Below are 13032 nucleotides of genomic sequence, written 5' to 3' on the forward strand. Positions count from 1 at the left end.
AGCTCAAGGAAGATGTAGAATAGATCATTGTTAGCTCGAAGGAAATGAAAGAGACAAGGAGCTTAGGCAATTAAAAAATCTGAACAAGTGCATCAGAGAAAAGCAAATAGAACAATATCGGGTGGCACAGTGGCAGAGTTGCTGCCTTACAGCGCCGGAAACCCGGGTTCGATCCTGACTACGGGTGCTGTCTGTATGGAGTTTGTATGTTCTCCCCGTGACCTGCGTGGGATTTCTCCGAGATCTTCGCTTTCCTCCCACACTCCAAAGACGTGCAGATTTGTAGGTTAATTGGCTCGGTAAATGTAAAAATTGTCCCTAGTGTGTGTAGGATAGTGTTAATGTGCGGGGATCGCTGTACGGCACAGACTCCATGGGCAGAAAGGCCTGTTTCCGCGCTGTATCTCTAAACTAAATTAATATACTGAAAAGCTAAATGGAGGAGAAATGTTAAATGGAATGGGAGAGATCTTGTTGAGTTACGTGCAGGGTTGAATAATTGAATTGAAGAGCATTGATTATCAATGCCAGGGCAGTTTTCTTTACAACAGAGGTTGAGTGGGAGGTTCATACATGGTCCATACAAATTATGGAAGGCCAGCAGCAAGATGAACGGGTAGAATGTACTTTCCATGGCAGAATCAGGGAGATGCTGGGGATCTTTCGTTGAAACTCGCCACACGAAAAAGTGCAGGAGCACATTTAGTTCACAGATGAGTACTGAAGAGCTATAACTACATAGATACTGACTGTGAGCTGGGAAGTATGACCTGAAAAAATAAAAGCTCTTTCTATTCGCAAAAAAAATGTTCGGCTTGAGGAAGTGTGGCAACCTTCTGTGCTGAAAATTGCAACACTTCAAAGTAGTTTGTCAAACACACCCAATTTTGTGTTGTTATATATACTTAGTGACCTTCATAAAGGGGATTGGACATGCATTAAAAAAAAAATACAGCGGGACATGAGAAAACAGGAGGAATCACTGCACAGCTCTTTAAAGAGAATTAGGGCAGGGACAAGGGCCCAATGAATAACCTCCTGATTTAAAATCCCATAAAATATAATGACCAGTTTTTCCCATAATCTAATGCACACTTCTGCAACATTATTTACTGAAGCAATCATTCCTGTGTGTGGAGTTTCTATACAATTCGTTAACAATAAAATTGGAGCATCAAGGTCACTGGTCTATTCAATGTTGAAATTTACTGCTTCCAGAGGGAAGAGATAAATATTCACTGCAACTGGAGCCGATATTCTCCGACTGGGAAATCCAGAAATGTTAGATTGGATTATTGAACTGCTGGGGTTGGTGTATTACGCTTTCTTTAAAATGTTCATTGTCTCCTATCGTTTCCATTCATTTGCTCCATTTGCGTCTGCGAGCCACTCATACAGTTGGCGATGAGAAGACACCTTCTCTGTCCTTCTCGGCGATAATTCAAGCAACAAAAGCAATAAAATCTCGTAATCTATTTTGCTTTGACCTTCACTACTTCATCTGAATACAACCCCCCCCCCAACCCCAAAAAGGCTCAAGGACTTGAAAAGCATTCTTTAAAAAATAGCTTTCCAAAAGATCTGAAGGGCGAATCATTGTAAATGACTTGACTACCGAAAAAGGTTTTGGAATTTAGAAGGATGAGAGGAGATCTTATCGAAAAGTATAAGATTATTAAGGGGTTGAACACGTTAGAGGCAGGAAACATGTTCCCAATGTTGGGGGAGTCCAGAACAAGGGGCCACAGTTTAAGAATAAGGGGTAGGCCATTTAGAACTGAAATGAGGAAAAACTTTTTCAGTCAGAGAGTTGTGAATCTGTGGAATTCTCTGCTTCAGAAGGCAGTGGAGGCCAATTCTCTGAATGCATTCAAGAGAGAGCTAGATAGAGCTCTTAAGGACAGCGGAGTCAGGGGGTATGGGGAGAAGGCAGGAACGGGGTACTGATTGAGAATGATCAGCCATGATCACATTGAACCCCAGCTGGCTCGAAGGGCCGAATGGCCTCCTCCTGCACCTATTGTCTATTGTCTATTGTTCTCAAGCCGAATCTATAATCTCAAATGATCAATTGAAGCGTAACATTTTATTGGCTTGTTAAGGGCGTTAAATTTTGACGTTTCAACAAAAAAGTCTGCAGAAGGGTCCCGACCCAAAATGTCATTTATCCATGTTCTCCAGGGATGCTGCCTGACCCGCTGAGTTACTCTCACACTTTGTGTCTATCTTTTTAAACAGAAACTCGTCATGAGCCACCAACGCTATTCTAATAACTTTTACTTCAACCACCAACCCCACCCATTGAGGCTTGCAGCACCGGCAAAGCTCGGAAAACCAAATCCCAGCACATTACGAGACAATGCCTCAACCTGCAGAAAATGCTTCAAATGGTTCCTGCTCTGCTGAACTATCGAGAAGTTATTGTGGGGCAGCTGATGCAAAAACACTGATCCATCCATTTCCATTCTATTTCCAAGTATCCTTTCTATTTCCAAGAAAAAAAATCCAACTATCCAACAATAGTTGGACCAGGCGAGAATCATCTGAGACAGGAGATAATGAGTTAAAATCTACACTGACGCTCCAGTGAAGCAAACAGCAAGTGTAGCTGCCCCCCTCTGCAATAACCAGGGAGGTGCCACCTTACAAAACAAATGTTAAATCTCATTCCTTCGATGAGTTGTCATTAAAAAAAATAGAACCACTTGGGGAGGGGTGATGTTACCCATGGCATTCTTACAAATATTTAAGGAATATTATTAAGAATACTTAAAAATCATGTTACCTTTGCTGCATGCAAATTGGGTATAGCACTTGGTAAATTATGGAATTATGAAAAGTGCAATATTCATAAGATACTTTCTTTTGGAGAAATCTCTGCTGCACAACTTCAGCAGCGAAAACAAACCCATTATTGAAATATGAAAAACAAAAAGGGAGCTCTTCATTGAAAAAAAAAGAATGATCCAGAGAGTAATCCTTTCAACAAAATTCCTTTCTGCAAAAGGACTGTAAAAAGAATGAAACAACATCATTTTAGTCATATTGCTATGCAGCACGGAAACAGGCCCTTTGGCCCAACTCATCCATGCTGATCCAAGTTGACTACCTGACCCGATACTATTGGACTGCATTTGGCACATTCACGACTGCATTCTTCTCGTCTTTCCTTTACACACATGGTACATGTCTAAATGCCTTTTAAACAAACTTGTACCCACCTCTACCACTTCCTTTGCCAGTTCATTCCACGTTCTCACCATCCTTTGCATGAAAAAGTTTTTACCTTTGGAAAAAGACTATGTCCATTCAACTCATCTATGGCCCTCATGCTTTTACATATTTCTACAAGATCACCACTCTTATATACGAGGGAAAGAATTCGCAGCATATACAGCCTCTCCTTACAACTCAAACACCTTCAGTCTGCGTAACATCCTTGTGAATCTATTCTGAACCTTTTTCAGCTTAATGATAACCTTCCTTTCGCTCAGTGACCAGAACTGCATACTACACTCCAAATGTGGTCTCACTAACATCCTGTAGAGTTGCAATACGACATCCCACGTTAGGTACTCAATGCCCTGACTGACGAAGACAAGTGTGCCAAACATCTTCTTCACTACTCTGACTACCTGGGAAGGTTCTGGGAACTATATGTAACAACACGTTCTATATAAAGAAACATTGGTAGATTAACTGAATGGGCACAACTCTGGCAGGCAAAGTTTTGCCCTGGTGCGACATCACTTTGAACTCGACAGGTCAGAATATTTCACAATTTCGTGCTTCTCACAATTTGTAAAGGAGTTTAAAATAAAAGTAGGGATGAATATAAAAACTGTGAGGGCACACTTGGCAAGGTTTGCATTTATGACCCATTCCTAATTGCTTTGAAACGACAGACTCGCCAAGTCATTTAAAATGACAGTTAACGAGGCACAGTGGTGCAGCTCATAAACCTGCTGCTTCACAGCGCTGGTGACCCAGATTCAATTTTGACCTTGGGCGCTGTCTATGTGTGTTTGCACTTTTTTCCTGTGGTTTCGATCGCCCTGACGCGGGAGCTTCGACCGCCGGCTGCGGGAGCTTCGATTGCCCCAACAGCGGATGGTTCGACTGCACCGACCGCGGGAGAATAAAGAGGGAAGAAGGTTGGACTTTATTGCCTTCCAACACAGTGAGGAATGTGGGGAATCTGCTGTGGTGGATGTTTATGTTAACTTTTATGTAGTTGTGTGTCCTGTTGCTTTTTTTTAGTATGGCTGTATGGTAAATCGAATATCACTCTACCTTAATTGGTACATGTGACAATAAAAGACCTTGAACCTTGGTTGCTCCTGTTTCTTTCCCTGTCCCAAAGACATGCGGGTTGGTACGTTAAATAGGTCACTGTAAACTATTCCTATATATATGTCAGGAGAATATATGGGTAGTTAATGAGTACACAAGGGAGAATTTAAAACAATGGGATTAATGTAGATAGAGAGCTCCTTTCCATGCTGTATGTCACGATGACCAACATTCAGCTACATTGCTGTAAGTTCGTAGTTGCACATAATGCCAGACTGAGTAAGGAATATTAGGTCCACTGGATGGAATATGCTCGAATTTTCAGTCACCATTATTGACGTTAGTTTTTAATTGCTGAATTTAAATTCTCTGACTGCCAAAGTGGAAGTTGAACTTGAATCTCCAGATCAGTCGTTCAGTCTTCTGAATTAAATGCGTTGGAACACAACTGCCACACCACTGCATTTGTGCATGTCTTTTCACAATTTATGAATTGAACCTCAACGTCTTGAAGTAATGTACCATGTGTATTGAAAAGCAAGTCCCTAATGCCCACATATATAATAACATGGAGTGATTATATTTTAGTTATCAGCCTCTGTACCTGACCAGAAAATGAGGCATTCTCTCCAAGGTCAAACATGAATTACACTGAAATGTGATTTAAGTCTTCTTCTTAGGCCTCCCTCAGTCATGGCTGACCATGGGTGATGCATCCTAGTTGGCTGCTTGCTCCACACCTTGGCTAGAGTAGCGTCGCTTGTGGCTGTAGAGACCGTTGCGGGAGTGACAGTCTCTGTGGCAAAGGTCACATTTGTGTGCGGTCTCTGGTCTGTTAAAGTTGCCGCACTCCTTTCTGCGTGCCCGCTTGTCTGCCGCTGTGTTCATCAGTTTCTCTTCCCCCGTTTTGAGGTGTTGGTTCAGGGTACCTCTCCACCTCCTACGGTCAGCTGCAACGCTCCCCAGGATTCCACATCGATGTCGAGCGCCTTCAAATCTCTCTTGCAGACTTCCTTGTAACGTAGCTGGGGGGCGGCCGATGGTTCTCCTCCCAGATGTCAGCTCTCCATAGAGGATGTCTTTTGGAATATGGCCATCCTCCATGCGGTGGACATGGCCCAGCCACCGCAGCCTGTGCTGCCTGAGTAGAGTGTACATACTCGGAAGGCCAGCGCGAGACAGAATCTCGGCGGTGGACACTCTGTCTTGCCAGGATATACCCAGGATACGGCGGATGCTTCTAAGGTGGAAGGTGTTGAGTCTTCTCTCCAGTCTGGCATATGTAGTCCATGTCTCATTGCCGTACAGCAGCGTGTTGTTGACACAGGCGTTGTAGACTGCTACCTTTGTCTTCACTGTCAGCTTTGGATTGGTCCACACTCGAGTTGTGAGGTGAGCGAGAGTTGTAGCTGCCTTTCCGATCCTCTTGTCAATCTCTGTGTCCAAGGAGAGGTTGTCGGTGATGGTGGAGCCGAGGTACGTGAACTGATGGACGGCATCGAGTTCGTAGTCGTCGATGGTGATGACAGGCGGTGCCTCGGTATCCTGTCCCAGGACGTTCGTCTTCTTCAGGCTGATGGTCAGCCCGAAGTCCTTGCAAGCCCGATAGAAGCGGTCCATCAATGACTGTAGTTGCTGCTGGGTGTGGGACACAACTGCTGCGTCATCGGCGAACAACATGTCTCTGATGAGAGCTTCACGTACTTTTGTCTTGGCTCTGAGGCGGGTGAGGTTGAAGAGCCTGCCGTCTGATCTAGTACGCAGGTAGATCCCCTCTGCGGAGTTGAAGGCATGTTTCAGGAGCAGAGCGAAGAAAATCCCAAAGAGTGTGGGAGAGAGGATGCAGCCTTGTTTGACGCCACTGTGGATGTGGAAGGGCTCTGAGAAACTGCCATTGAACTGCACTGTCCCCTTCGTGTTGATGCGGAAGGATTCTGTCATGCTCTGCAGTTTTGGTGGGCAGCCGATCTTTGGGAGAGCCTTGAATAGGCCATGTCTGCTGATGAAGTCGAACGCCTTGGTGAGGTCAATAAAAGCAATATACAGGGGATTGTGATTTATGTAACTCACAATTAAAAAAGACCGATGGGACTTTGGCCTTCATCATACATTGACTAGAATAAAGGAGTATGTCATCCTACAGCTGGTCAAAGCTCCAGTTGGATGCATATTTGATGCACTGCATTTAATTCTTTGCACTAGAATACGAGATTTACATTGATTTACCCAGCAAGCCCCCAGTGCTAAAAGAAAGGAAACCAATAATAACAATTGGACTGACTGAATGTGTATTCCCATGAATGCAGAATAGGGTGTGATTTAATTGAAGATGTTTCTCTGATTAAAGAATTCAATGAGTGTCCCACAACAACCTATTCAAGAAGCAGATTCACAACCAGCAGATTGGTTTCAACTAGTTAAGCTGAAATCAATAATCGGCCAAAGAGAAATGGAGAAGCAAACTATGTCAAGCACTCTTGTTTGATGCAAGACACTAAACATAAAATCAACAATACCAAATTATTGACCAAAGCTTTGAGCTCAGTAAGATCTTACAATTTGTACAATACAAATATGAACTTTTCATCCGAGTAGAAACTGTACAGGGGCATTTTAATACTTATATTAAGCCAAGGTATTTATTCACAAAAAGCTGGAGTAACTCAGCAGGTCAGGCAGCATCTCAGGAGAGAAGGAATGGGTGTCGTTTCTGGTCGAGACCCTTCTTCAGACTGATCTTAAGACACATTTATATTAAGCCAGATAGTCTCTGATTCCATAAATGCTGTCTCAAGGACTTTGTGCAAATAATAACCTGCTCGTTGTGCAAATAATAACAATCTGTTTGTTAAATAATAACTTTTGTATTTTCTCAAAGCTTGAGGAATGTTATCAATCTTATGAGTTTAAGCAAATTTATTCAGATCAGCTTTTTGTCATTTCCACCAGAGTGCAGTGAGAATCCTAGTTTACATGGAGCTCAGAGTGGATAGTATACATGCAGAAATCAAAGGTATTTATTCACAAAATGCTGGAGTAACTCAGCAGGTCAGGCAGCATCTCAGGAGAGAAGGAATGGGTGACATTTCGGGTCGAGACCCTTCTTCAGTCTGCCTGACCCGCTGAGTTACTCCAGCATTTTGTGAATAAATACCTTCGATTTGTACCAGCATCTGCAGTTATTTTCTTACAATACATGCAGAAATGATAAATACAACAAATACAACAAATATAAAACAGCAGACTGCTGGAAAGATTGCAGTGTGATCGAGTTTGAGTTTATTGTTTACTGTTCTATACACACAAGGATGAGGTACAATAACAATTTAAAATCTTGCTTGCAGTAGCCTCACAGGCACATAGACTTGGATAAACACCCAAAAACAAACTATACAACATGACAGTAAAAACAATAAAGTCTGCAAGAAAACTGATATAAGAGCTAAACACAATTTGAAAAATATCCATTGGAATGCAAAAAGAGGCCTGTGGCATTTCACTGTTAAGCTAATATTAGGCTTGAATGGGTTGGTTTAAGAACCTGGTGGGTGTAGAAAAGTAGCTGTTCTCAAACTGGTGGCGTGGAACTTCATGCACTGCCTACCTGGTGTTAGCAGCGAGATGAGGACATGGCCCAGATGATGGCGATGGTTGATGAGAGATGCCGTCTACTTGAGGCAGTGCCTCGTGGATGTAGAGGAGGGCTGTGCCATCGATGTACAGGGCCGAGTCCACCACTCCCTGCAGCCTCTTACATTCCTGAGCGTTGGAACTGCCATACCAGGCCCTGATGCAACCAGACAGGGTACTTTCTACAATACATCTGCAGAAGTTTGTGATGGGTATTTGGTGATACGCCAAATCTCTATACTTCCAAGAAAGTAGAGTCTGAAGAAGGGTCTCGACCCAAAACGTCACCCATTCCTTCTCTCCAGAGATGCTGCCTGACCCGCTGAGTTACTCCAGCATTTTGCGTCTACCTTCGTTTTAAACCAGCATCTGCAGTTTTCCTTCCTACACATCTTGCCGCTCCACTGCGAATTCTCCTCAAGGAACGTCAGACTTGCTGCTTGCCTTCTTCGCAATTATATCTATATGCTGGGACAGGTCACCTGAGATGTTAATGCCCAGGAATTTGAAGCTGGAGTTTTTTTTTTGCACTGCTTCAAACTGAAGGGGGTGTGAAAGAGGTAATTGTGCAGGTAGCCAATGTAACTCCACTTTTTAAGAAAGGAGGGAGGGAGAGAACGGGGAATTGCAGAACAGTTAGCCATACATCTGTATGCCACTGTATGTTTCTTTTTTTTCCTGGTCAGATGTACAGCACTTTGGTCAACGTGGGTTGTTTTTAAATGTGCTATACAAATAAATTGACTTGACTTGACTTGACTTGACATCGGTAGTGGGGAAGATGCTCGAGTTGATTATTAAAGATGTTATAGCAGCGTATTTGGAAAGCTATGACAGGATCGGTCAAAGTCAGCGTGGATTTATGAAGGGGAAATCATGCTTGACTAATGTTCTGACATTTTTTGAGGATGTAACAAGTAGAATGGATAAGGGAGAGCCAGTGGATGTGGTGTATCTGGACTTTCAAAAACCCTTTGACAAGGTCCCACACAAGAGATTAGTGTGCAAAATTAGAGCACATGGTATTGGGGGTAGGGTATTGACATGGATAGAGAGCTGGTTGGCAGACAGGGAGCAAAGAGTAGGAATTAACGGGTCCTTTCCAGAATGGCAGGCAGTGACTAGTGGGGTGCCGCAAGGCTCGGTGCTGGGACCCCTGTTGTTTACAATATATATTAACAATTTAGACGAGGGAATTAAATGTAACATCTCCAAGTTTGCGGATGACACAAAGCTGGGTGGCAGTGTGAGCTGCGAGGAGGATACTATGAGGCTGTAGGGTGACTTGGATAGGTTGGGTGAGTGGGCAGATGCATGGCAGATGCAGTATAATGTGGATAAATGTGAGGTTATCCACTTTGGTGGCAAGAACAGGAAGGCAGATTATTATCTGAATGGTGTCAGATTAGGAAAAGGGGGGTTGCATTGAGATCTGGGTGTGCTTGTACATCAGTCACTGAAAGTAAGCTTGCAGGTACAGCAGGCAGTGAAAAAAGCTAATGGCATGTTGGCCTTCATTGTGAGAGGATTTGAGTATAGGAGCAAGGAGGTCCTACTGCAGTTGTACAGGGCCCTGGAGAGACCGCACCTGGAGTATTGGGTGCAATTTTGATCTCCTAATTTGAGGAAGGACATTATTGCTATTGAGGGAGTGCAGTGTAGGTTCACCAGGTTAATTCCCGGGATGGCGGGACTGACGTATGATGAAAGAATGGGTCGACTGGGCTTGTATTCACTGGAATTTTGAAGGATGAGAGGAGATCTTATAGGAACATATAAAATTCCTAAAGGATTGGACAGGGTAGATGCAGGAAAAATGTTACCGATGTTGAGGGAGTCCAGAACCAGGGGTCACAGTTTAAGAATAAGGGGTAGGCCATTTAGGACTGAGATGAGGAAAAACCTTTTCACCCAGAGAGTTGTGAACCTGTGGAATTCTCTGCCACAGAAGGTAATGGAGGCCAATTCACTGGATGCTTTCAAGAGGGAGTCGAAGAGGCAATGGCCTACTCCTGCACCTATTTTTCTATGTTTCTTTGATTAGTTCTAGAATCAGACAGCAGTGGGGAAGATGCTGTTCTCTGAGCGACTGGACTTTCAAGCTCCTGTATGTTCTTCCAGAAGGTAGTAGAAAGAAAAGGGAATGACCAGGGGGCAGGCATCCTCAATAAAAGTTCTAGCCTTCCTGTTGCAACTCACCGTGAAGATGGAAATAAAAGTGTAAATTGTCCCTATTGTGAAGTGTAGTCCTATTGTACGAGATGATTGCTGATCGGCGCGGACTCGGTGCGAAGGGCCCGTTTCCGCGTTGTTTCTCTGAAGTCTAAAGCAACTTGAACTTTGAAAATGGTACCAAAACCTGGCAACTCTTGGATATTGTCTCAGTTGTCTGTTTCAATACACTTTGTACTTCATCTAAGATTGTGCTCATGTATAGTAATACTTTACTGAACTGTATGCAAAAAAACTTTCACTGTACCTCGGAACATGTGACAATCAAGAACCATTGAACCATCATATATACTTTCCTATAATACGTTCAACTTTGAATCTGCCATATACACTTCCATGTATGTTCTGCCTGATTAACACCAATGATAGACAAGAATGTAAGATAGACATAAAATGCTGGAGTACCTCAGGGGGACAGGCAACATCTCCAGAGGGAAGGAATGGGTGACGTTTCGGGTCGAGACCCTTCTTCAGATCTCGACACAAAACGTCACCCATTCCTTCTCTCCAGAGATGCTGCCTGTCCCGCTGAGTTACTCCAGCATTTTGTGTCTACGAATTAAACCAGCATCTGCATTTCATTCCGACACAAGAATGTAAGAGAGTTTGTGCAATACCAGAAAACCGAATGCTGCCATTCAAATGACAAAGACACCAATAACAAACCCGTGAGCAGCAATGAGTCATAGTTCTGAAACATTAATCAGAAAACATAGTTGAAAGGCCGTGCTTACCGCTCCTGGGAAGATCTTCCGCAGTTTCTCCACTGCAGCTAGTGCTTTGGGTTTCCCACCATCGAGACAATCTTCAAACTCGTACAAGGACTGGCGCACTGGGTTAGAGTAGGACACCTTTGCATTGTCCACAAACGTGATCTGCCTTACTCCCCAACTCTGAAACCATTGAAGGACACATTATTTTATGAGCAATTTCATCTAATCTGTATACAATGTAGATCCACAGTCTTTGTTTATATGCAAAAGATTTTGTTATCTTGAGAGCAGAATAAATCACCGGGGCCGAATTTAAACATGTGTACTTATAAAGCAGTGGCTTTGCTATGCAACTCAGTGCAGACTAATTGAACCAAACAGTTTTATTCTATCATTAAAGAAAAGTAGAAAATGCTTGAAACACCCAGCACATCAATAGTCAATCGTCAATTTATTTGTCACATACACATAAATGTGCAGTGAAATGAAAAATTACCCGCAGTTCAACAATAAGACCAATAAGAATAATCAATAAAAATGCAATAACACATACAATCATAACCAACACCAAACAAAAGAAACATCCATCACAGTGAGTCTCCTCCAGTCACCTCCTCACTGTGATGGAAGGCCAGAGTGTATTTTTCTCTTCCCCAGTGCAAAGAGAAGCCGAGATAACATTTCATGTTGAGAAATCGTCACCGTTAAACTCAGTTTCTCTTTCCAAAGATGTTGCCTGTCCTGTTGAATGTTTTCAGAATTTTCTATTTTTTATTTCAAATTTCCAGCATCCGCAGTTTAAAAAAAATAATAATTCTAGCTTTATTTTGTGTTGCACATTCCATCTCACTTCAGTTTTTACGATTAAGCAAGCACAATCAGAATGGAGTTGTTCTGATTAAAACGGTTAGAGCATTATAAATGGCAAGTTTCAAAATGGAATCGGATGCATATGTCAAGCAAAAGAATTTAAAGAATTTTGCAAGGTCACGGGGATAGAGTAATAAAGTGGGATTAACTGCCAATCTCGTTGATAGAATCAACACAGATCAAATGGACTTAATGACCCATTTCCAAATGTGTGGATCTGTGATTTGAATTATTAAAGGAAATTCTTCATGCATAACCCAGCAGGCTGTAAAAACTAATATTTGTTAAGCAATATTCAAAGCAAATTTGGGCAAATTTAAAGTGGAAAATATTTTTTATTTAAAAAAAATAGTACCAATGTTATGCTGTTCCCAAACTATAAGGATCTTGGCAACATTTATTGCTGCAGAAACAGATTATGTAACAGTTCACACCAGGTTAATGCATACTTCAGCACAGCCAGGTACTTTAACACATTTTCATTCCAAGAGTTTCAATAATACCAGTCTTTTTACTACTAACCCATTGACCTACGCTACCCACCTGTAGTCAAACTTTACACAATAATTATTCATGATGGATTACAGTACAAAACCATGATTATATATTTTGAGTGTGTGTGATCTCATTAAACAAAACACACGAAAATATGAGCAGTAGGCTTCAAGCCTGCCCTGCTATTTAATATAATCAGAGTTGATCTACACTGGCCTCAACTCCTCTTCTCTCCCAATTCTCCATACCCCTCTATTCCCTCAATCTATCAACTGTTTATCTAACTCACTTTGAATACCTCTATTGATCCAGGTTCCACCACCTGTTTTCGACATCAAAAGCAGTTCATCTATAGAAATCCCGATTTGAGCAAAATGCTCTTTTCTTACAATTTCAACGTGTAATTGTAACAGATATCTGATATAATAGATCCTCCCACAAAAAAAAGGGACAGTCGAGTAGGCAAATACTATAAGAATGTTTAAAAGCCATTTGTTTAAAAGACATGGTACTTGGATGGGAAAAGCGTGGAGGGATAATATGGGCCTGTTGCAGATAAATGAGACTGACATGGACATGGTAGGCATGAATGAAGTGGGCTGCAAGGACCCCTAACTATGTTGTACATTTAGAAACATAGAAAATAGGTGCAGGAGGAGGCCATTTGGCCATTCGAGCCAGCACCGCCATTCATTGTGATCATGGCTGATCATCCACAATCAGTAATCTGTGCCTGCCTTCTCCCCATATCCCTTGATTCCGCTATGCCCCAGAGCTCTATCTAACTCTCTTTTAAATT

At 42.4% G+C, this 13032-nt stretch overlaps 1 protein-coding gene across 1 annotated transcript in view; it reads right to left on the minus strand.

Annotated features, from left to right (window-relative positions):
• Positions 1 to 13032, minus strand: part of atg7 (ATG7 autophagy related 7 homolog (S. cerevisiae)) — a 183452-nt gene that overhangs the window by 135326 nt on the left and 35094 nt on the right. Inside the window, exon 11 of the mRNA XM_078413787.1 lies at positions 10890 to 11048. Coding sequence (XP_078269913.1) covers positions 10890 to 11048 — 159 coding nt within the window. The remainder of the gene's footprint in view (positions 1 to 10889; positions 11049 to 13032) is intronic.

The sequence above is a fragment of the Rhinoraja longicauda genome, chromosome 17 (assembly GCF_053455715.1).
Source record: "Rhinoraja longicauda isolate Sanriku21f chromosome 17, sRhiLon1.1, whole genome shotgun sequence".
In the NCBI taxonomy this organism is placed as follows: Eukaryota; Metazoa; Chordata; class Chondrichthyes; order Rajiformes; family Arhynchobatidae; genus Rhinoraja; species Rhinoraja longicauda.